Here is a 26,172-nt window from a genome sequence, read left to right on the forward strand (position 1 = left end):
CTGAAAAAGAGACTCGAACTCGCGTGCAAACGTCTAGAATAGAAGGCTCTTTCCATCATAGCACTTACCTAAAATTGTAAATGTATATAATTGAACCTTGTTAAAAAAACTTTAAAAAACAAAAAAATAAAGGATGCCATGGCATCCACCTATTGGTGCCACCACTTAAAATAACCATTCCAAGACAAAAACTACTGTACATGGCCTTTGAATTTGTATCGTTATATAATTACGCTTCTTTGTTGCGTTATGATTAATAAATGAAAAGTGAAAAACAATTAAAAACATAATAATACTTAATAAATAAAAAATTTGACATATATACAATTTGTTTTGATAAAAACATTTCATAATAAATATGAAGTTTGTTAGATGATGATGATAACGTATGGTTATATATTTTTTATTAAAAATGATGGTATTTTATAATAATACTTGATAAATAAAAAACAAATAAAAACTTGATATTTTATAATATATACACATTTTCTATAAAAACATTTCATAAAAATATGAAGTTTTTAATAATAATACTTAATAAAAAACACATAAAAAACATGATGTTATATAATATTAACATATTTTTATAACAAAATTTTATAAAAAATCTATGAATTTTCTTATATTAATATTTCACAACTTCCTCATATCAAAACATCCATGATATTAAATAAAGTTCCATATGATACATCCCAATTATTGGCTGATAGCCAACGATTGACATTAATTAGATGAGTCAGAAGCAGCCGTATAGGGCTTTGGGCAGTGGCGAATTCAAGAATTATTTGCTAGGGGTGCGAATGATGTATTCAACCATATTTTCAAAGGGTGCGGTCGGATTTTTCTCCTAAAATATACACTATTTTTTTTTTCAAAAGGTGCGGCCGTCCACCTTGGCCAAAGGGGGGGGGGTCCGCCTCTATATGGGGGTGTATGGGTAGACTCGTTTTCAGACGTACAGAGCAATGATTGGAGTATAGGGTTTGGGGATATGTAGATACTTTTAAAGGACATGTGGATACCTCCACCGTTACATTATCATCATCATCTTAAAACAAAATTAAATTACTGTTTAATACATTTACCATATAATCATTCATTTGTTAATCTATACTTAATAAATAATAAATAAGTAAAGAAGGTGTCACAAATCAATAAGTCTAAATTTATTTTTACATTTTAAAATCTTTAAATATTAACTATTAATTTTTTTTCTTTCAACCTGTGCCCATATGGTCCCAACACCTAGTTGATATTAGCACATGTGTAATATAACATGTGTAATATATGAATATGAATGTCAGCACTCTTCAAGTTTCTATCCTATAACATAAATATATGAATACAACTACTCCATTTTGATAATGGAAAACAGCAAGTGGTTATCTACGGTGGCTATCATATGGATTCAGATCACCTCCGGCGCCGCGTACACCTTCGGAATATACTCAGCCATCCTCAAATCCAGTCAAGGTTATGATCAAACCACTCTAAACACCGTATCCGTCTTCAAGGACATTGGTGGCAATATCGGGGTTTTAGCCGGTCTACTCTACAGTGCGGTAACCTCATCATCTCGTTTCAGGTCTGGACTTTGGCTGGTCTACTTGGCCGGAGTGGTTCAGTTCTTTACCGGTTACTTTTTTATATGGTTGGCTGTGACCGGAGTCATTGACCGGCCCCCCGTGCTGTTCATGTGCCTCTTCATGTTCATGGCTGCACACGCTCAGACTTTCTTCAGCACTACGAATATTGTTGTTGCTGTTCGTAACTTCCCAGATTATAGTGGAACTAGCGTTGGCATTATGAAGGTAACTAATTCTTTTAATGTTATGATTGTTTCCGCCGGAATCTTTGTTCCGATCACTATTTTATAGTTATCTAATCTTCCTTTAATCGTAGTTAATATAACTATAGTAAATCATATATATTCCAGAGTTGACTTCTTGTTAACTCAGTTATTTGTTGATAATAATCCGAACTGTTTCGCTTTTGCCAGATAATAATCTGTGTTAAAAATAGGTTAAAGGAGTTAAGTTTTTTTCTGAATTATAAACGGGTTTTTTATGGCTTTATCAAGCAATATAAAGTAGTGAAAAATCGGATATTGTAAAAAGTAGAGTGAAAAAGAATGTTGCAAAATAATGGTGGGTTAATAGTTGGGCCACGTAAATATACTTAGGGCCATATGCTTGTTATAAGATGGTCCCGCTGCATTATTGGGTTTCAAACAACGTTCAAACAAGGAGAAGCAAAATAAAGTTGTGAGTTATAAGATTGAAAAATTTTTGGGCCCCCAATAAGCTTGAGGCGGCCCTGGTGAGCACGATTCGGTTCGGTTATGAGCTTTCACCAAAACCGACATATTTGGTTATTAGAGTTTCTTAACTGATCGGTTTCAGCCTATCAATTTTTGTGTCGGTTATGGGTAATTAACTACTTTTCTTTTTATAAAGAGAAATTGTGCGGACCATAAATTGGTTTTTCAAAAATACAAGTCTAAGATTAAGTTCTTTATAAATTTATGGAATAATCATTTCTTGATCACTAACAAGGGTTAGAGTGAGAGGTCGTCGTGTTGCAGGGCTTGACCTCTATCACTAACTCGCGGTATCGAATCTTCCACTCGCCTATCGGGATCGGATTTCTGTTCCTAGTCTTTTTTGGTGGATTTGGTGCCAGAGGCTCGATGAAGGGTTGGTTACCAGGATACCGTCCGAGGTTTGATTTGATCCTCATATTGTTTGTGGCTCTAACTTAACCTCCTTCTCTATCTTGTGTCTCTGTCACTTCCATTCGCTGTCTGGGCCTTCTCCGCCGATCCCAATGGAGGAAGATGGTCCTTGGGAGGATCCTCATCATCTTCGGAAGAAGGATAAGAATCGCAATAAAGATAAGTGAACAAAGATAACATCACGAAGTTTTTTGTCACCAATCTGCCTCAGGGTTGTACTCTGTGGGAAGTATCGGAATTTTTTAAGGTTTTCGGGGAGTTTGCTGGGGTTTATATTGCCAGGAAGAAGGATAAAGTTGGGAACATATTTGGTTTCATAAGTTTTAAGAATGTTCGAGACGTTAAGGATATGGAAAGGGCGTTGTCCGAAACGAAGATGGGAAGTTCCAAGCTTAAGGCGAATGTGGCTAGATTCGCATCCGAGAATCTGGGTTTGTTCGATAACGATAAGGAGAAGAATGGACGGCCCCGGGTCGGAATTCGTCTCAGAATCAAATTCATAACCATGCTTATATTAATAAAGGAGGTGGAAAACTTTTTAGGGATCTCTTTGCGAGCAATGATGCACCCAAGGTTGGTGTTGTTCATGTGCAAACCTCAGGCGGTAAGGTAGTGGACGTACAAGAAGATACTTTGGCATTCCAGGATTTAAATGGGAAAGCTTTGGTGGGAAGATGTTTTGGTCTCAAAGTTCTCAATGGCTTGAAGGCTGTCCTTGTTGAGGCATGTTTTTCGAAGGTTAGCCTCAGTTACATAGGAGGTCTGCACGTGTTGATTAAGTGCCCTAGTGAGGAAGTATGCAATAGCTTGGTTGGTAGGGTCGATATTTGGAGTCAATGGTTCTCGTCTTTGGATTTATGGTTGGGTCAATCTATGCCGTTTGAGAGGATTGCCTGGCTTAAAATCATCGGTGTTCCAATTCATTTAGTGGAAGATAAGGTATTTGACCTGATTGCTAGTCAGTTTGGAAAGGTCATACATGCATCTCAACGATCGTCGGAAGACAACGATCTTTCTGTTAATTGTATTGGTGTTCTGGTGGGTGACGGAGTCAGGATTGTTGATCAAACTACTCTTAAATGGAAGGATAAAACGTATAAAGTATGGGTGGAGGAAGAATTAGCAGACTGGATTCCGGAGTGTATCGAAGAGGATGAAGCTTCGGATGATGAAGTTCTATCGTCTCAATTCCGGTTAGACGCGGAAGTTGATACGCCGGTAGAGAATAGTGCTGCCAAGGAGGATAGCAATGGTGGTTCGAGTAACGAAGTGCCGGAAAATCATTGTGTGCATGAGGAAGTGCAAAGGTTGCATGAGGAAGTCGGTGGGATGCATGGAAAGTATGATAATGGTGGTCTTGGTAATGACAATCAATTAATTAATTCGGCTGAAGGTACCTTGCCAGTTGACAATGTTGATAAGGAATTACAAAGTGGTGGGGTCCAGCATAATGATGCTTCTTTTCTAGGCAAAAGTAATCTTCTTTTTACTTCCACTGAAACAGGTGTCAGGCATAGAAAAAGGCCTTCTATTATTAAGCCCAGGAATATAAGGCCCAGAAGGGGGGTTACATCTAGTCCAAGTTTGGATCCTCGGCCCAGGAAACGGATAAGAGAAGACTTGGACTTTAATTTTGACCTGAACTTGAACGTTGTTTCTGATTCAAGTGAACATTCTCAGCATATCCCCATCACCGGAGATAATGGAGATTCTGGGTTAGTTCATTCTGTCGCTGAGCCAGTCCTCAGGCCGAGGTCCCACCTGATAAGGTGGTGGAGCCTTCTGAAGCTCCTCTTCTTGATGAAATCAAAGCCACCATAGCGCTTGGTAACATTGTGGGTGTCAACCTCGGAAACCGCAGCAATATCATCAAGCATTCTATCCTAAGAAAAGGTAACAATGTTGTTTTACAATGAATCTTTTGTCTATGAACATCAGAGAAGTCAATGGGGGTGCAAAAGCATCTTGGATCAAGGAACTTAGAATTGCCAGTAAATTTAGCATTTTAGCAGTACAAGAGACTAAAGTCGAGTCTTTGTCGTCTTTTGTTTGTGCGAGTTACTGGGGTAATAAGAATTTTGTTTCGGCCTGTGTTGAGTTAGTTGGGTTGTCTGGGGGTTTAGCTTGGATTTGGGATCCTCGTGTTTTGAAGATAGAGTCTGTTGTGCGTAATAGATTCTATTTGATCATTAAAGGTTCTGTGGTTGGTAATGGAGATCCCATAAACCTGGTGAATGTATACGCTCCGCAGAGTACGGCAGCGAAGCTACATCTGTGGAATGAATTGTCGGGCATTATAGATTCTTCTGTGTGGCAATGGGTTTTAGCTAGGGATTTTAACGCTGTTAGAAACCCGGATGAAAGAAAACACTCCAATTTCAAGCCGGCTTGTGCTAACAATTTTAATAACTTTATTTTCTCTAATGGTTTGATTGAATATCCTATGCAAGGGAGACAATTTACGTGTATCAGGGATAACGGGAAAAAATTAAGTAAATTGGATCGCTTCCTGGTGTGCTTGGAGTTTTTCAATAGATGGTCGTCCGCGTGTGTCAGAGTGATGCCTAGTCGGTTCTCCGACCATTGCCTGATTATCCTTGAAGTGGTTGACTTGAAATTCGGGCCTCGACCATTTAGGGTGTATAATTCTTGTGTTGGGAAACCTGGGTTCGAGGAAGCGGTTTAGGAAGCTTTGGTAGGTTTTGAGTCCTTCGAGCCGCCGGATGCCTGTCTCACAGCAAAGTTTGCGCGGATAAGGTCTAGTTTAAAGAAATGGAGGGTTGATTTTATTGCTAATGAAAATGAGTTAGAAAGAACGGCTTTGGCTGAAATGGAACTTCTTGAATCTGAAATGGAAAATAGGGATCTTTCGGAGGAGGAGGAGTGGTCTATGGCGGAGAATAAGAAACTTATTAAAGAGGTCGAGATCAGAAAAAACCTAGATCTCAAGCAAAGAGGCGGTTAAGGTGGGCAGTCGATGGTGATGAGAATTCCAAGTTTTTTCACGCATCGATCAATAATAGGAAAGCGGTCATGCTATTGATGTGAGTTAGGTGTAATATAATTTAGGTATATATTTTAAGCCTTTTTTTACACTTTTTAGCCAAGTTTTAAATTTATAAAACATGATATTTACTAACACTAAACACACATATGGGCAAGTGCACCCATCGTGGACGTAGTATAGTGTTGGTAAGATACCGAGGCCGTCCAAGGACACAAGAGCTTTTAGTACCGGTTTATCCTCAACGTCTAATCAATCAAAATGTTAGAAAGAGGTTTTTAAACTAAGAAAATAAAACTAACTAAAATGCTGAAAAGTAAAATAAAAATAAAAACAGATAGACAAGATGAATCACTTGGATCCGACTCGTGTGTAGTGTAACCTTTGATTATTTTTGCACTTTTGCACTTGTTTAAGAGATTATCTTAGTTATTGTAGTAGGCCCCTCTTTTGAAGGCGACGTTCTCAACCCAGTAGTTTGAGTCAGCAAGGATACAACCCTAAAGGGTCGGATTATTGAAAGATAATTAATTAAGTTATTAATGCATAATGTGGTAGGCCCCTCTTTTGAAGGCGACGTTACCCTCGGCTAAGTAGTCTGAGTCAGCAGGGATACAGTCCTAAGTAGCCGGGTTAAAGTTTTAATAGTAGTTTAACTTATGAGGGGATCAAAGAGTTTGGACACCCGCTATCCAATACCTTTGGGTATTGGAGGAGGTCCTACTAAATTTAACCCAGGTCCTTTGCAGGATCTATACACTGAACAATGGCAAGACTCTTACCAAACCGTTCCCTTAACCCCGACCAGGTAGCCAACATACCTCCATATAGACCGTGGAGATATGAATGGTGAAAATCTTTTATTTTATATAGACAGTAAAATAATGAAGAATCACCTTCAACATAAGAAACTAGTAATTAAAGTCATTAATACAAAACCAATTAAAAAGTGCAAAAGATTAAAAATAAAAAGTATTACACTAAACACGTGTCTTCACCAAGTGATGTAACAGACTTAGGCAAACATGGCCTTTGATTGTCAACAACTCTTACGATCAATCTTGGATCCCGAGACGACTCACACACTCTATGATGGACAATGGATGATGGTGGTGGATGATGGTGTTGTGATGGTGGTGGGTGGTGGGTGAAGTGTGAGAGAGGTGGTGTGCCAAGGGATGAGTTGCAAGAGCTCCAAGCACTCCTATTAATAGGCTGAATAGAAGCCTGGGCACGGCCCCGTGTCCATCCAACTCTCTCTCTCTCTTCATTAATTGCAATTCGCAATTTCATTAAATGCGTCTGCAACAGTTGACCACGCCCCCGTGTCCGCTGAGCACGGCCCCGTGGTGGGCAGTAGAAGCTTCTACAGGTTTGTCTTTTGTGCCAAGGCTAACCATGACCCCGTGTTCGCTGGGCATGCCCCGTGTTGGGCTGGACATGCCCCGTGTTGAGCTGGACACGCCCCGTGCTCAGTTGGGCACAACCCCATCCTCAGCTTTCTTCTTGTTTTTGCTTTGGGAGATGCTGTCGAGGAGTCGGTCATGCCACGTTTCTTCCTTTTCTTTGTATTTATGTTGGTTTTGGATGTATATTTGTTCCTTTTGTTCGTTTAAGCTCATTAGACCCTGTAAATTCAAAAGGAAGACAAAAACACACTTTTTCCAACATTAGTACTAAAAAATGGTTACTTTTATGCCTTATTTGATGTAATTTATATGTTGCATTTTACACACATCAAATACCCCCACACTTGAATCTTTGCTTGTCCTCAAGCAAAACTCTTTATTATGTGGCTTACACACCCAAATGGAATGGGTAGAAGAGAAGTTTTGGGCTTATCTTGAGTGTCGGGAATCCAAGATCTTTATTGGGTTTTATTTTTATATTATTTACAATCCTATTCGTTATGATTTATTTAGAACGTTACATAAGAGAAATTATTTATATGGGCATAACATGCCTTTTTAAAATTCCAATTATATACAAGTTCACATACCTCACCAGAGATCACTCAACACTCGGCCGAAGATGTATTTTCGTGAAACACTCGAGAGCGGCATGGAACTTACTCCTACCATATGCTTGCCAAGCAATCAATCATCCTCCTTTTTAACTATATACGTTTGTAAATATCAAGAGGACTTTTGGGTGAAGGGTTAGGCTTGGGCTAAAGGTGGGTGGTTGGGTTAGTGGTTAGCAGAAAAAGGGCGAAAGGCGTAAAAAGCATCGGTCTTTCGGAAGACTTTTTATTTTTCATAACTTTTTATTTTGATGAAGCATTTCTTTCAAACAAAGTTCTTTTTGATGAACTTGTTTGTTTATTTCTTTTGGCTTCATCATCATATATATTTTTTTCTCTCTCTCTTTTTTTTTCAACATAAGGAAGTCATAAGAAAAACCGAGCTTGTTACTAAAACAAAGGGTTTAAAATAAAAAGGTTTTGGTGGGTAAAAGGGTGTTTGTTTTGGGTTAAGAAACGAAAAGGTTTAGGCTCAAAGGGGTTAACTAGGGAGATTTTGGGTAGGTGATAAAAAAAGAAAATAATGGTGTAGAAATAAAAAGAGGTTAGTCCTAATGCCTCCATCATTTACTTACTCGGGTTTAAGTTGGTAAGGACTGGGAATGCATTGCCGTGGCAAGTTCTAGATTCGTAAGAACCAAGCGGCTATTCACACAAGAAACGAAAAATGAGCATTTAGTGTAAAGATATGTATTTGTATGCTCAAAAAAGGCTCAAAACTCACTTTTGTGGGAATTGGTTTTTATGTGATCAAGTATATATAATCAGATTTTAACTAAGTTTGTCATGCCGTTTCATAATTTTCTTTATGTTGGTTCTTTTTATCACGACGCTATCGGTTGTAAATTTGTAAAAATATAATCTTTTTAGAACTTGTTATTCCCAAATTAAACCAAGACAAAAAAATGAAAAGTTTTTAAAAAAAAATTTGGGGTGTTTAGCGGTTCCAATAGAGTTTTGTGTAAGGCTTGTAATTAGGACATGCAAAATTCAAGGTTTTAGCATCCCCCCACACTTAAATTACACATTGTCCTCAATGTGTCCCAAAAATAAGTTTTTCAGTTGATTAAAATGTGTAAAAGTGAGTTAAAAACAAGATTTTATGGTACTGGGTAGCTGAACACGGGGTGGTGTTGGCTGAGCACGGCCCTGTGTCCAGACTTCCAGTACCAAAAGTAAACAGAAGGCTGGGCATGGGGGCGTGTTCAGTGAGCATGGCCCCGTGTCCAGTTACCTGAACGGGGCATTTTCTGCAGAACCTTGGGCACGGGGCGTGTTGGGGTGAGCATGGCCCTGTGCTGAACTTGCTGTAATGAAGAAAAATTGTCGGGAGGCTCTGTTTTTGTGCATGGGGTGTGGGTTCAAGTTTCCCTTAGTAACCTCCACCATTTCGAGTGTGTTTTATTCCTGAAAAGTAAAACTAAACTAGAAAACATAAAAGTTAATCTAAACTAAAACTAAGGATAGTTCCGCGGAATGCCTCCGTGGTGCGCTACGTTTATAAGGGTCCTTGGCTAGACCCACCTTATCAGGTGGTTCTGGCTCATGTTCAATTAGGGGGTCGTCATTGCCGATTGGATATTTCATTGATCGCTCAAGATCGATGCTCCTTTTCAATACCCCTAATTGAATGGATAGATTATTGTACTTCCGGTTTTTCAAAGCTTCGTGTGTTTTTACAAAAGGTCGTCCCAACACTAGAGGAGCGTCATCAAGGATGACAAAGTCTGTTGGGATTACCATTTGATTTGTTTGGACCAAGACATCCTCAACTATACCGATTGATTTTATTATTTTCTGATTAGATAGAAAAATGGGTATTTGAAGTGGAGAAAAATCACTAATACTTAATTTTTCGAAAATGTAAATAGGCATTATGTTAACACAAAGATCTTTATCAATCGTGATATTACTAATAAATGAATTTTGAAAAAAACATGGAACCGGTGTAATGTTGATTTCAAAAGGGTCTTCTTTTATTAGTGAAGTTTGATCATTAGTTAACCTAATACTTACCATTTCGTCAATTTTAATGCTAGTGTTTAACTCTTTTAAAAACTTAGCATGAGTGGGTACTAAACAATGATTTTCAAAAGAAGGTGACAAGAGATTAATTTCTTCAAAATTAGACTCTTCTTGGATTTTAACGCTATTGTCCTCACCTTTTTCGTTGTTTAACTCATGTGTCGGTTTTTCACTTATTTGTTCTTCCATTTTTAACTCTTCAACTATCGTATTTTTATTTAATTCTTCTCTTGCGCGGGACTCTTCTTCCCTTGCGCGAGATTCTTTTATGTATCGCTCGATAGTTTTAAGATTTTCTATTATCCTATCAGCTACTTCGATGATAGAGAAAGGATCGGGATCCTCAAAGCTTGAATCCGGTTGTTCGATCCTTGGTTCCTCATAATACTCATATGAAGTAGATAGTTCATACCATTGTTCCTCATTGTAAGTATATGATGGATAAGGGTCGTAATTTTGTTCTTCATAGTACTCATATGAGTTGGGTTGTTCACGCCATGGTTCCTCATAATAAGAGTATGAAGGTGGTGGCTCATATCTTGACTCCTCAAAGTATGAGTATGAAGGTTCATACCTTGGTTCATCAAAATATGAGTATGAGGGAGAGGGTTCATACCTTTGGTCTTCATAGGATGTGTATGAAGTCGATGGCTCGTACCTGGGCACCTCATAATAGTTGTATGAATTGGATGGTTGAATGCGGGTTACCACAATTAGTGCAATAGTCTCTCATGTAATCATCCTCCTCATAGGTGTAGTTGTAGCCTCCTGAGTATTGATCCATAAGAATCACTCAACAAACCACAACAGAGTCTCGGGACAAGAAAACAAAAATAAAGGTGGAAACAGAGGCTGGACACGGCCCCGTGTTCAGTGGACACGGCCCCGTGTTCAGGATCTGTATCTAGGCGTTTTATTAAAGGTTACTGGTCTTGTTGAGCACGGGGGGCGTGTTCAATGAGCACGACCCCGTGTTCAGACTCTGTATCTGGGCGTTTAATGAAAAATGTGCAGCACGGCCCCGTATTCAGTGAACACGGCCCCGTGTTCAGGCTACTGTAAATGCAAACTAAACTAAAATGCAGAAAAATGTGCGCGTGTTTTGAAAAGGTTTTGAAAAACTGATTAAGCCGTCGATTTTAAGCTTTCTTAAAATCCTTGTGTCCCCGGCAACGGCGCCAAAAACTTGATGTGCGTTAGGTGTAATATAATTTAGGTATATATTTTATGCCCTTTTTTACACTTTTTAGCCAAGTTTTAAATTTATAAAACACGATATTTACTAACACTAAACACACATATGGGCAAGTGCACCCATCGTGGACGTAGTATAGTGTTGGTAAGATACCGAGGCCGTCCAAGGACACAAGAGCTTTTAGTACCGGTTTATCCTCAACGTCTAATCAATCAAAATGTTAGAAAGAGGTTTTTAAACTAAGAAAATAAAACTAACTAAAATGCTGAAAAGTAAAATAAAAATAAAAACAGATAGACAAGATGAATCACTTGGATCCGACTCGTGTGTAGTGTAACCTTTGATTATTTTTGCACTTTTGCACTTGTTTATGAGATTATCTTAGTTATTGTAGTAGGCCCCCCTTTTGAAGGCGACGTTCTCAACCCAGTAGTTTGAATCAGCAAGGATACAATCCTAAAGGGTCGGATTATTGAAAGATAATTAATTAAGTTATTAATGCATAATGTGGTAGGCCCCTCTTTTGAAGGCGACGTTACCCTCGGCTAAGTAGTCTGAGTCAGCAGGGATACAGTCCTAAGTAGCCGGGTTAAAGTTTTAATAGTTGTTTAACTTATGAGGGGATCAAAGAGTTTGGACCCCTGCCATCCAATACCTTTGGGTATTGGAGGAGGTCCTACTAAATTTGACCCAGGTCCTTTGCAGGATCTATACACTAAACAATGGCAAGACTCTTACCAAACCATTCCCTTAACCCCCGACTAGGTAGCCAACATACCTCCATATAGACCGTGGAGATCTTTTATTTTATATAGACAGTAAAATAATGCCAAGACACCACGGACAAATGATAAGGAAGAATCACCTTCAACATAAGAAACTAGTAATTAAAGTCATTAATACAAAACCAATTAAAAAGTGCAAAAGATTAAAAATAAAAAGTATTACACTAAACACTTGTCTTCACCAAGTGATGTAAGAGACTTAGGAAAACATGGCCTTTGATTGTCAACAACTCTTACGATCAATCTTGGATCCCGAGACGACTCACACACTCTATGATGGACAATGGATGGTGGTGGTGGATGATGGTGTTGTGATGGTGGTGGGTGGTGGGTGAAGTGTGAGAGAGGTGGTGTGCCAAGGGATGAGTTGCAAGAGCTCCAATCACTCCTATTTATAGGCTGAACAGAAGCCTGGGCACGACCCCGTGTCCATCCAACTCTCTCTCTCTCTCTTCATTAATTGCAATTCGCAATTTCATTAAATGCGCGACCACGCCCCCGTGTCCGCTGAGCACGGCCCCGTGGTGGGCAGTAGAAGCTTCTACAGGTTTGTCTTTTGTGCCAAGGCTGACCATGACCCCGTGTTCGATGGGCACGCCCCGTGTTGAGCTGGACATGCCCCGTGTTGAGCTGGACACGCCCCGTGCTCAGCTGGGCACAGCCCCATGCTCAGCTTTCTTCTTGTTTTTGCTTTGGGAGCTGCTGTCGAGGAGTCGGTCATGCCACGTTTCTTCCTTTTCTTTGTATTTATGTTGGTTTTGGATGTATATTTGTTCCTTTTGTTCGTTTAAGCTCATTTGACCCTATAAATTCAAAAGGAAGACAAAAACACACTTTTTCCAAAATTAGTACTAAAAAGGGATACTTTTATGCCTTATTTGATGTAATTTATATGTTGCATTTTATACACATCACTATTCATGGTCTTTCAATTAACGGAGTGTGGTGTTCGAAACCGGCGAGAAGCAAAAAACAAGTATTATCTTTTTTCCGGGATAAATTCAAGGAATCGTCTCCTGTTAGACCCGATCTCATTTGTTATGGTGTTAAGAAGATTTCGGAAGCCGAGAAAGTTATGTTGGACGAACCTTTTTTAGAACAGGAAATTAAGGCGGCGATTTTCGAGTGTGGTGACGATAGAGCACCAGGCCCTAACGGCCTGAATTTTAAATTCATTAAACATTTTTGGAATGAATTTAGAGAAGACTTTGGTAAAATTTTTGCTAATTTTCACAGTTGTGGAACGATTAGTAAAGGCAGTGGCTCCTCATTTATTACTCTTATCCCCAAAATCGTTGATCCGGTGTCTCTCAATAATTATCGTCCTATCAACCTAGTCGGAGTTATTAGTAAGGCGATCTCTAAAGTACTGGCAAATAGGATGAGGAAGGTTCTAGAAGGGGTTATTTCTGAAACTCAGTCGGCTTTTCTAAAAGGAAGATCTATTCTAGATGGCTCGCTTATTATCAACGAGCTCATTTCTTGGATCAGGAAAAGGAAATCTAAGGTGTTTTTCCTCAAACTTGATTTCGAAAAGGCTTATGATAATGTGAATTGGAGGTTTGTTGTTAATGTTCTTCACCAAATGGGTTTCTCTCCAAGGTGGCGTAATTGGATTATGGGAATTCTCAAGTCTGCTAGCTCCTCTGTTTTGGTGAACGGGGCTCCTACATATACTTTAAAATGTGAGAAAGGTATGCGACAAGGGGATCCGTTATCCCTGTTCCTCTTCTTGGTAGTTATGGAAGCTTTATCGTGTATACTCACACGTGCGAGAGAGACGGGAAACATTAAAGGTATCCCTACGCCTAGCAATGGGCCTATCCTAACCCATCTATTGTATGCTGACGACGCCATTGTGGTTGGGGAATGGTCTTCAGTTGAGCTAAAAAAACGTTGTTAGACTTCTTCGCTGCTTTTATGCGTGTTCGGGCCTCCAAATAAATTTAGATAAGTCTAATTTTTATGGTTTCGGAGTTGGCTGGGATGAGATTAGAGATATGGCTTGTGAGGTGGGTTGTAAACCGGATAACACCCCGTTTAAGTACCTTGGTTTGAATGTTGGCGCCAATATGAACCGTATTAGCAACTGGCATCCGGTGTACGAGATTTTTCGGGCTCGTCTGTCCAAGTGGAAGGCAAATCTCTTGTCTATTGGGGGGATGGTGGTATTGATCAAGTCGGTTATGGGGAGTCTTCCTAATTATTACTTCTCTCTTTACAAAGCTCCTAACAAAGTGATCGCGAATTTGGAAGCTTTGATTAAAAGATTCCTTTGGGGGGATCCAGTGAAGAAAGGAAGATGCATTAGGTGGCGTGGGACCGGGTCTCTTGCCAAAAGAAAGAATGAGGTTTAGGATTGAAGAAGCTCAAAGAAATTAATACGGCTCTTTTATTCAAATGGGGATGGAGGTACAAAATGGAAAATAATAGTCTCTGAAAGAGAGTTATTGAGGCTATTCATTTTAGTCGGGTGGGGTGGGAGTGTATCCCTTTCAAGAAAAGCTTCAATGGGGTTTGGTCTAATATAGCGAAGTTAATTATTAAAACCAAGGTCGGCAATCTTCATCTTCGGAACCTTATCAAAGGTATTGTGGGCAGTGGAACGAATATAGCCTTTTGGCTCGATGTATGGATTCTCGATGAGCCCCTTAAAAATAGGTTTCCAACCTTGTTTAATTTGGAAAGTGACAAGAGATGTTCGGTTGCGGACCGAGTTTGGTGCAAGGAGGTGGGCCGGTTTTTTCTTGGAAGTGGAAGTCCTCTATGACCGATCCAGCTGTGATCGTTTGCTTTCAGCAGCTTCTGGCCGTTTTAGTCGATGTGCACATTAACAGTGAGGCCGACAGGTGGAGGTGGTCATCCGATTCTCAGTTAAGGCGGTAAAGAAGCTCCTTTATGAGGCCGTAGATACTGAAAATAGGTACATTCTAGAATGGTGTAAATGGGTGCCCGCTAAAATTAATATACACTCGTGGAGGGTGGAAATGGATAAGATTCCGACCGGTGTGGCGTTAAAGTATAGGAACGTTCAGATTGGTGATCCCCTATGCCCTCTTTGCGGCTCGTATGACGAATCTGTGGAACACATTTTCATCGCTTGTCAAGTTTCTTCGGTGATATGGAACGGTATTAGCTCGTGGTGCAAGATCCCTAACATTTTTGCTTTTTCTATCAGAGACTAGAGACTTGCTCGGAATCCACAAGGAGATCTCAGCTTCGGAGTGTAAGAAAGAAGCAGTTCAAGGAATAATCATGATCGGATGCTGGAGCTTATGGCGGGCCAGAAATAATTAGATTTTTTCGAATAAGGAGGTAAAAATAGATAGAATATTGAGTGAGATTAAAGCTTTGGGTTATCTTTGGTTTTCAAATAGATCTAGACATAAGGGATTGATTGGGGCAAATGGAACTCGTTTGTAAGTATGTAAGTGTGTAGTTGTTTTTGTTGGTCGGCCCGGTCTGGGTCGGCTGGTGTGTTTCAATGAAAGTTACCATTAAAAAAAATTATTTCTCAGTCGTGAAATAAGTCATAAAATAACTACACTGGTTGATTTAAACTAAATTAAAGTTCATCAATATGCTAACAAACTTGAATAAATACTTGATCGAAAGAAATGATATATTTGTTCTTTTTCACTTGATTTTAGAAATAAACTAAATAACTAATATCAAGTGTTTTTTTTTTTTTTTGAAGTCATAGTTTAATGAATATATATTCAACGTAAAAACATGAGTTATATATAAAAATAAAAAAAAGGGAAACTGGCCTGTAATAATCCCACCTAGACCTTATTGGTCATTAATAATCCCACCTCAGAATATTCCCCCCACCAGTCCCACCTTTCACCCATTTTTCCTATAATGGTCCCCCGTTAAAAAAACATAACAGAGTTAAGCTTTTTTCCAAATTACAAACAAATTTTTAGGGCTTTTGATTAGAACGACGATACGACTCCATTGATGTAAAACTTACCTCGAAACGGTGCTCCAAACAATGAAAACGGCGCTTCAATTCGGGTGTTTAAATTTCCAATTAACCAAAATCAAGTCACTTGGAGCACCATTTCGAAGTAAGTTTTACATCAATGGACTCGTATCATCGTTCTGATCAAAAACCCTAAAAAATCTGTTTGTAATTTGGAAAAAAAGCTTAACTCCGTTCAGTTTTTTTAACAAGGGGCTATTGTAGGAAAAATAGGTGAAAGGTGGGACTGGTGGGGGGAATATTCTGAGGTGTGATTATTAATGGCCAATAAAGTCTAGGTGAGATTATTACAGGCCAATTCCCCTAAAAAAAATTAAAGATATGTCAATTCGATTCGGTACGGTTATTTTTGGCTATGAACACAACCATATTGTTAATTTTTTTTCTTAAAATTATAGGGTTTTGTGGGGCTGAGTGGAGCAATACTAATTCAAATATACCACACACTGTTTGGTGACAACCCAACCTCCTTCTTACTCATGCTTGCTGTGTTTCCAGCACTAGTGTGTCTTGCTACCATGTCTCTCGTTCACGTAAACCCTTCAAACACGAGCAATGACAAACCTCATTTGAATCGCTTTTCGTTGATAGCACTCATTATCGCCACATTTCTAATGATCATAATCATCCTTCAAAACATCTTCACATTCCCATCATGGGCTCACATTCTCACAACAACTATTCTTGTGATTATGGCATTGTCACCTCTTCAAGTAGCCCTCACAGCTCAAAGAAGCGAACAACGATCACCATCCCCTGTCATGGCCCCATTGATCACGACTTTAGAGGATCAAAATGAAGTTGAAATGAATCTGCTACAGGCAATGAGCACAATCAACTTTTGGTTATTGTTTCTAGCCATGGTTTGTATAATGGGGTCAGGGTTAGCAACAATCAACAACATCACTCAAATAGGCGAGTCGCTTGACTACTCGACGGTTGAGATCGACACAATGGTTTCTCTAATGAATATATGGAATTTTCTTGGTCGGTTTGGTGCTGGATTTGTGTCTGATTTGTTCCTACACAAATACGGCGGGGGAAGACCGTTGTTTATCTCCCTTACACAATTAGCGATGGTCGTGGGCTATTTGACCATTGGCTTTAGTGGGAACTTGTACATTGGTTCGGTAATTGTGGGTGTTTGCTACGGATCACAATGGTCTTTAATGCCTACAATCACTTCGGAAATATTTGGGGTAAAACATATGGGAACTATTTTCAACACTATTGCCGCAGCCAGCCCTATGGGTTCGTATATATTTTCTGTGCAAGTGATTGGAAACATTTATGACAGGAAAGCAAAAGCAAGTGGGGGGTCATGCCACGGGCTTCATTGCTTTAGGCTTTCGTTTTCTATATTTTCGGCGGTTTGTGGTTTTGGTATTATTGTTTCCTTGGTGTTGTTTCTTCGAACAAGGGGGTTATATGCTTCAATTTTGCAAAGAAGGTTGAAGGGATAAGTTAGAAAGAGCTCTTGCGTTGGATTCAATTTGCATGTTATATTTCTATATGCTAAGTTACTAAGGATTATTTTGTAATGGAATCATGTTCCATCAAAGAAAGAAGATGGTGTTTTTTTATTAGTTTTGTAGCATATGATATATTTGGATTTATGTCATTATGTATGAGTTCTATCAATGCATTAAATGGAATTTGAAATTTTGAAGCTCATGGAAATTGAAAGGAACTTAATCTGTTTAATGATCTTTTATGATCAATTTTAGTTGTAACTTAATGTCATAAGGAAGGTTAAGTAACTTGCTCGGAAAAACCTGATTAAATTCGGCTCAACCCAAATTGACTTGGATAGATTTTCAAGAGTCTACGCGCGCGAGCTCTTTAGGTCGTTTGAGTAGAGATGCTCATAGAAAATAACCTCAATCCAATAAGCCAATGTGAAATTGTGAATATGTGATGTTCAAATAAAAAGGTCCAAAAAGAGAGTCCAACTATAATTAGTTACAATAATGTTTACGGGGATGGTTCAAATGAAAACCACTTTTATTGTGAAAACTCGAAAACTAACTAAAAAAAGCCTAAAAAACACACAAAAATTTTTTTTTTTTTTCAATTTTTTTTTATAAAAATCGCTAGTTTTTATATATAAAAAAAACTTTTTTTCAAAAAAAAAAAAAATTTGTGTAGTGCACATGTGTAATAATACACATGTGTATTACACATACATATGTGCAGTATTACACATGTGCACTACACAAAAAAAAATTTTTTTTTTTTTTTTGAAATTTTTTTTTATATTAAAAAACCTGCGAAATTTTGATTGCAAAAAAAAAAATTAAAAAAAAAATTTTTTGTCTGTTTTTTGGCTTTTTTTAATTAGTTTTCGAGTTTTCACAATAAGTAGTGGTTTTCATTTGAACCTTCCCCTAATGTTTACTGACATAGAAAAAACATGTTCATGTGACAGATGTTGATTAAAATTTTGTCGAACCACTCCTAACCTAAAAGAAAAGAAACTATATTAAAATAGTTATAGAAGGTATAAATACAAATATTAATTTCTTTTAAAGATAATTGAACATCCTATTATCATTTACAACTATATAAGTTACAGCACTCTTGCGTTGGGCTCGGATGGAACAGAAAGTCAGAAACTAATAGGAGCCACTTGAAGCTGACAATGAGCTTTCGACCCATTAAGCCGAAACTAGTAAAAAAGCTTAAAAGAGTTAAAATAGGATACACTGTAGAATGGTTGAATCAGTTTTTATTTTTTCGGTTTTGGTTCAGTTTCAAACCCATTTGGTGGGCTACTGGTTTGGGGGTGGTTTCCATTCGATCGGTTCCGAACCGGTTTGAGAGTTGGTTTTTGACCCAGTTTTGGTTTGATTTCGGTTCCAAACCAGTTCAATTTTTTCGTGCATTTAGTAGTCGACAAAAAAAATTACATAAAATCTCGTTTATTGATTTTTCAATTTTCAAAACAAAATGTGAGAAAATCAACAACATCATTCGCAGCAGCAGCAACAACAACAACAACAATACTAAGCGTTTATTCTTCGCCCAAAGAGCATGCAATATTTGAAAATATGATTTCTCAAATTCGAGTTTGAGTTTGGTTGGAAATATTTTTTCACAACTTCGGCAACAACCCTTTTGAGACCCGTTCGACATCTAACATAAGTCGAAATTTCCATCTTCCCCCCTAAATTTCAGAGTTTTGCATCATTTTTAGAAGAGTAAATTACAAAAATCGTTCTTTATGTATGCTACTTATTGCAAATTGTGTCATTTGTCTTTAATAGGTACAAAAACCGTACTCGATGTTTGCAAACCCTTGCACATTATGTCTTTTAGTCGTAACCCAGTTAGCTTTTATGGTTAAATATGACCAAATGAACCCCACATGAGGGTGTTTTTGTCATTTTACCCTAAATACTAAAATAAACAATCAAAAAAATTATATATATATAGGAGAAGGTTTAAATGAGAACGCTAAATATTGTGAGAACCGTGAGAACGAATGAAAAAACCGCGAGAAATTGGTCAAAAACAATTCAAATCCAAATTTTTTTTTTTTTTGCACTTATCCTTATCATTCGAATACAATATTATAAATTTAATTTACACGTTTAAATTTATGTGAATTCGTAAATAAAGAAAATTTACACATGTGTAAGTCTGTCATTTACACATGTGTAAATTTGTTATATTTACACATGTGTAAAAAAACTAATAAGAGTGATTTTGAGAGGATAAAAGAATTATTTGATGTTGTTGTTTCTTGTTTTGATGTTGTACTTTAATTACAATGAGGTTTGTTTTAAAAAAATTGGTTTTTTCATTCGTTCTCACGGTTCTCGCAATATTTAGCGTTCTCAAGATAACCATCCCCTATATATATATATATATATATATATATATATATATATATACACATACACTCACATAAACACCTCTCTCTCTTTCTCACACAACACACACAACAACTCTCTCTCTCTCTCTAATTGTCAGACCACCACTACCAGACCGACCACCATCGCCATACACCTCACCAGACTGACCACCACCGCCATACACCTCACCGAACCACTGCCGCCACCTGCACACATCCCACCGGACCACCACCACCTCTACACCCTCACCACTGCTATAGCACCACCACCATCGCATGACCTGACCTAGACATCCTGTCACACCCTGACTTTTGCGGAAGCGTGATTATGTGTGACTTACTTAATATCATTGCATTCAATCATAACAACAGCTAAATGATAAAAACCATAGATGGTCGTCCATTAATTAAGTTTAAAAACATCACAAACATCATTGTTTGAAACATCGACTTCAAATTTAACTTTTACAAACCATACGAATTGTTTAGAGTTCACTAAGGACTCATCAAAAGACTTTAAATAAAATCAGGCTTTGGAAGATGTGTCTCGTCCAGGAATAAGACACACTAACCAAACCCTAGGATAACGGATGACATCCTTTATTCTTAACTCGACTTGAAACATCCAACGCCCGCCAGATCCACTTTCAATTCCCTGAAATACATGTATTTTGAAACCATCAACAAAAGTTGAGCGAGTTCATGGGTTTGTTTGTGTGTATGAATAAAACCTTGTAAACATTGTATGTAAATTTTGTAAATCCCGGTATGAAAGCAAATCAAGGAAACAGATCGATTAATGGTTTTGAAGGCCATTAACATGCGTGCAACGGCGTAGGAAGCCTCAAACCTAGCAGATTTTGTGTCGGGTCTCCAGCTGTAAGATATAGTCACCTCATGGGCCAAACCCCAGTCCACATGGGTGTGGGCTCGCTACACCCAAATAGATCTATCACCCATGCCCCTCGATCCTAACACGAGGATTAATGGTCTTAGGAGTGCGCGTACCCATTCACATGATCTACTGTACTTTCCAAAGCTTACCATACCAATTGTAATTGTTTGTAATCATTTTGTAACATATACTTCACCCCCGAAGTTATAAAACAAAACAGTTTAAAGAAAAGAGGGACATGAACTCACAGTCTTGCGTCTTCAATCACCGTAACTCAAGCTTCTTCGGGTAAACACGACTACCTACAACGTACTATGATCTATTAGACGGGCGGGTCGTGCCTTGACTTAGTATTAATGTCTTTGAGTGACGTTTCTTCGTATCTTCGATATTATTCCAAATTATATAATTATTTGTTAAAATAATTAATATTTTAACTTAAACTATATTTATTAAATTTTGGAATAATTGTTAAAACAATTATTTAACTTAATACTTCCCAAGTATTTATACTTGTATATCCTTCCCAAGGATGGGTGTATTTGTATTTGCATTCTTATACTTGTATATTTTTGCCATGTATTGGGGTCGTATTCCGGTATGTATTTATACGTATGAGAATACATATGAGAATACGTATTTTTATTGTATTCATTAAGTATTCTTATACTTAATTTCGTATTAATTTTCTGGAATATTATTTTTAATAAAAGTCCACCAATATATATTTCCAAAATATATATTGTAATAAATATTATTTAGAAAAATTATGTATAATTTTTCTTTTGGCAAAAATATTTGTATTTTCTCATAAGTTTCAAAGATAATATATTTTCATGTCTAACTTGGAAAATATATAAACTCATTTTTCTCCAAAAATGATATTCTTCATATTTATTTGAGAAAATATATCTTTCACCTCAGAATATTGTATTTCGTGTTTGTGTGAGAAAATATATATTTCTTAAAAATAATATATCTTCTAAAAATTTTAAGAAAAATATATTTTCATTCTTGCCAAAAATAATATATTTTTCCTTTGTCAAAATATGACATATTCTTGTAGTAATTGTAAAAATCATATTTTCATTTCCTTTTGTCCAAAATATTATCTAACAAAATATACTTGTGAATTAAATTCCGGAATATTTTTGTAAGTTATATTCCTTGTTCGGTTTCACCAATATTTTGTGTACAACTTGTATATTTATTCCTTGGAATTTTGGTAATATTTTGGATTGTAATTCTTGATATTTTGATGTGTTATATTATTTCATGTCCTAAAATAATATAACTAATACACAAAATATACAAATAATCACACACATGGTGTCTTCTAAATATATATTTCCTAAATACATACTTAGTCACTTTTATTTATAAAAACCAACCTCCAATATTTATATTTTTGTAACAAAAAATTATGGCAAAGTTTTTGTAACAATTTATGGTTTGAAATACACTTGTAAATACTTGTTTAGAAATATTTTTCTAAGTGTTTAAATTTTTAGAAAATTTTGCCATAGTTTTCCCTAAAATGGAGGTTTCCATGCTTTCAAGCATATCATTTTCTTTTGTAAAAATCATCACAATCAATCCATAAACAATAATAAACAACCTTTACTTACCAATTTTGCCAATATCATGCATAATCTACTACTTCATGAACTTGAATATTTATAAAAACTTGTAGTAATTTACTAGTGTCATTAGTAAGCCTTGTTATCCTTTAAAGTGTGATTAGTTCTTTAAAAACATCATTCTTGAAGAAGATTGATCTTTACAACTTATGATCATCATTTCTAAAAATGTTTCTTTATGATTTCTTCTTGTTTCACAAGTGTTTCTACACTTGTTTAACCACCAAAAATAAAGTTCGTTTATGTAAGAACCAAGATTTAATAAAACTTATATTTTTAACTTGGTTTCTTTAGAAATCATCCATAAATCTTTAGATCTACAAGTGTTACTACTCACTTTGATCATTATTTTTCAAGAAATCAATGTATCCTTTCAAGTTCATGCTTCTCATGAGGATGATCCATTAACTTTCATCAAGTTCATCCTCTCATCTTGCTAGATTATGTTTTTAATCATGATCTAGCAAGATCATATGATGATCAACATCATTTTCACAAACAATCAACAATCATCAAGCATAACAACTCATATTTCTTCATTATTCATGCTTATGTTCAAGTTTACATATTGTGATTCTTAGTGTTCTTCAAGATTATAAGTATGATTCTTCTTTTAACCACTTAAAATAGAAGTAAACTAGCAAGATCAAGGTTCTTACCACTAGCACAAGGCTAGGGATGATCAAGTGAAGAAATCAAGTGGGTAAAAGCAAATAGAGAAGGTCCTTGCACTTCCGTAAGCTCCTAGCTTCTTTGTATGATCTCTAACACCTTTATATGAGCTTGGATTATATGAGAATGGAGGAATGAAGGTGAGTGTGTGTGTGTGGTGAGGTTTGGCTAAGAACTCCAAGGAAAGAAGGAGAAGATGTGTGTTTTCTAGTGTGTGTGAAAATGAAGTTTAGAACTCAAGGTGCCTTCTTATAATCCATTCTAACCCTTTAACTCTTGTATATTGTGCTCATAACAAGGGAACATGATCTAAATTTTAATTGAAACAAAATCAAAATGGTGGGGGCCATGTTGGCCGTAAATATTGGGGGGGGGGGTAGTAGACTAGGGTAAAACTAAGTTAGTTACTTCATGGTAAAATTGTAAGTATTAGTTAGTTATATTAGTTACTAGATATTTATGATATGTTTTGATGTTCGGGGATCATAACTAGCTTGGTAATGTTAAAACAGTGCTTCTAGTGAAAATTTTAGTGTTTCGGGTAGTGTTCGGTTGTTCGGTTGGTTACCGGTTCGTTAAGGTGCTAAACTTGCAGTTTAGTGTGCTTTATGTACCCTTTTGTGACACTTTTGATTCCCGACACTTAGGAAAGCATTCAGGACCATTTAAACATATTTCTGCATAAAATTAGATTGTTAAAATGCTGATTATTGCTGAATTTTGCTAAATTGAGCACTTTGGGTGAGTTTTAGGCACTTTCCGGTACTTAAACTATCACTAGAAAGGCAGTTTTGTGATCCTTACTTTCCTACACACTATACCAGTGTAATACTTGGTTTATGGCTCATTCTGTGTCTCAATGCACTGTCTGTCTATGTGCTGAGTTCTGTCAGCATTTTCCTGATTTATCAGACAACTGTGCTAACTATGTTTCATGCATCATTTGAGTCAATAAGGCTCTTAAGCAATCATGTCATAACATTTAGCAATATATGATGCACATATATGTTTAAAGCAGTAACCAGAAAGCAGTTAATTGTAATTGAGGACAGTCAAAAAGCACTAATCATGGTTAGTTAATTGTACGAATACCTGAATTTTTGAGGTGATACCTTAGCAGCAGCCATCATGGCACAATCACATTGATGATCACCTTCTTCATCAGCTCTAACTTCATTCACACCTTCCTTCTTTTCTTCCTCTTCTTCTTTGTCTTCTTTGGACCAGGGGTCAGACAGTGGTTCAATTAGGGTTTCTGAATCTTCTCCCAGCAGTAGTTCACCAGCAACTGCAGTAACCACTGCTTCAGCCACTTCATCCACTGTTTCAGCACTTAGCTGCTCACCTTCAGTTTCTACCCCTTCTGGTATTGACTCTAATGCCATCAAACAAAATTCATCATTAAGATTATCATTAGAAGCATAGAGTGCAAAATTTTCATCACCAAGCTCATCAGGCGTGCTGCTCCAGTCAACAAAGCCTTGGGTAAAGAAGCTTTGTTGATCTGGTTGTACCACTGTTGGAGCAGCTTGTTGAGGTGCAACAGGTTGCACAGGGGTTGCAGCATAGTGAGCAGTGTTAACATGTGCTGCAGGGGTATATTGGGTATATTGCACAGTGCTTTGATGTTGTGGTCTAGGGTTTGAGTTGGGATGAGTTATTATTGGACCAGTGGTTTGACTCCTGCATTCCCTAGCAAAATGACCTAGCCTATTGCACTTGTAACATTTCAGTTTAGATTTATCCAACCCCACTCTCAAATTCCCATGTAACCCTGGGAATTTTCTCCCTGTTCTTTTATAGAATTTGCTTGTTCTTACACTAAGCAAAGCCAATTGATGCAAAATGTCCATCTCTTCTAAGTCAGTGGGATCAAAGTGTTGCAAATCATTTAGTTCAAAGCACAAATTATCTGACATCTGGTTTTCACAGTTTGTTGCAAAAGCATAATTTGCAGAGTGAGAATCAGGGTTGTTGAAATTTCCACCAGCAGTTATATCAATAAAGTGGTTAAAACTCTGATCCTTACTACTACTACCAGATTATTCCTGACCAAAAAGAGTTGTGCTGCCAAATGAATAGTCATCAGCAACTTTTCTAGACTCTTGCAACCTCTTTTCTGGTTTAACTCCCTTTCATAGGTCAGGAGTCTACCATGAAGTTGGGTCAGGGTCAGATCATTGAACTCAGCTGAATTTCTAGTTACAAAAGCAATTGTATCCCATTTTTCAGGTAGTGATCTAAGAAACCTGCTATTTTGAGTTGCATTAGGAAATGTAACTTTAACAAGTCTTAGCTCACTAATGAGACAGCTAAATCGCTCAAACTGTTGGGTCATTGATTCACCCTTGATATGACAAAAGGTTTCATACTGCTGATTCAGAATTTCCCTATTGTTTTCAATAACTTCTTCAGTTCCCCCAAACTGTTCCTTCAGTGCATCCCATAGCTCTTTGGCACTGTTACAATGTAACAGTCCAGCATAGATTTCATTGGGTAATGCAGATGCAATGATGCTAAATGCTTTGGCATCGAGTTCGAACTTTTGGAAATCAGTTTCAGTATAATTTTCAGGTTTTTTAGGTTCGAACTTCTTTGAATCCTCAGCACTTGGCACCATGGGAACATGTGGTCCAAAAACAACAGACCTCCAACATCCAGTGTTCTGTTGAGCAAGGATGTGACCCATCCTTCTCTCCCAGATGTTGTATTCATTACGTTTAAGCATGGGTGGTTTGAAAAGAGAGCCGATGTTATTCTTATCATCTTGTGATTGTGACGTCATCCTGGTTGTTTTACAGCTACTGATTAATCAACTCTGATGGTGATTAATCCTTACACTGTTTTTCAACAAAACGAACAAACTATCAGTATCAACAATTTTGAGCTGAACTATTTATGTCAAAATGACTGTTAAATCAAATTTGACTGTCAGGGCTCTGACACCAATTGTTAGGATCTGAGTTTGGATTGATGTGTTTTACGTTTGAATTAAGATGAAGATGAATGAGAAATGCAGCGGAATGTAAATGATAACAAACTTTGCACACAATCAAACAGGAGAATTGCTTTCAATACACAAGTTTAACATTGAATCGAATGCTTGAATTTATTACAAGATTCAATTACAATTGCAAGTGTATAACAAACTCCCCCTCAGCCTGAGCTCACAGTGATTTGTTCGTGCAAGAGAAAGATGGTGAAGAGCTAATAGAACAGTACAGAGCACTGTTCTATTTATAGGCACGAGCAAACCACTGAAGCATCTAAGCTGACGGCACCATGAAAGTGACATCTAACCTCCTAACAAACTCTAACATCTGATCTATATAACCTCTGCTATGCTAACTACTGT

At 37.3% G+C, this 26,172-nt stretch overlaps 1 protein-coding gene across 1 annotated transcript; it reads left to right on the plus strand.

Annotated features, from left to right (window-relative positions):
* The first annotated feature begins 1,297 nt into the window (after window positions 1-1,297).
* LOC110916319 (probable transporter MCH1) lies at window positions 1,298-17,440 on the plus strand. Its single transcript, XM_022161062.2, has 2 exons — window positions 1,298-1,811; window positions 16,153-17,440. Exons 1-2 carry the CDS (start codon window positions 1,365-1,367, stop codon window positions 17,215-17,217), a joined length of 1,512 nt encoding a protein of 503 aa, XP_022016754.1. The 5' UTR covers window positions 1,298-1,364; the 3' UTR covers window positions 17,218-17,440.
* Window positions 17,441-26,172: the final 8,732 nt, after the last annotated feature.

Source organism: Helianthus annuus, chromosome 16 (genome assembly GCF_002127325.2).
Source record: "Helianthus annuus cultivar XRQ/B chromosome 16, HanXRQr2.0-SUNRISE, whole genome shotgun sequence".
NCBI lineage: Eukaryota > Viridiplantae > Streptophyta > Magnoliopsida > Asterales > Asteraceae > Helianthus > Helianthus annuus.

What these genes read in the sequence shown, in the direction of transcription:
- LOC110916319 (XM_022161062.2), top strand. Translation starts at nt 1,365, where the DNA reads ATGGAAAACAGCAAGTGGTTATCTACGGTGGCTATCATATGGATTCAG. An exon ending in CTAGCGTTGGCATTATGAAG is followed by an intron (nt 1,812 to 16,152) that starts GTAACTAATTCT and finishes TTAAAATTATAG; the next exon opens with GGTTTTGTGGGGCTGAGTGG.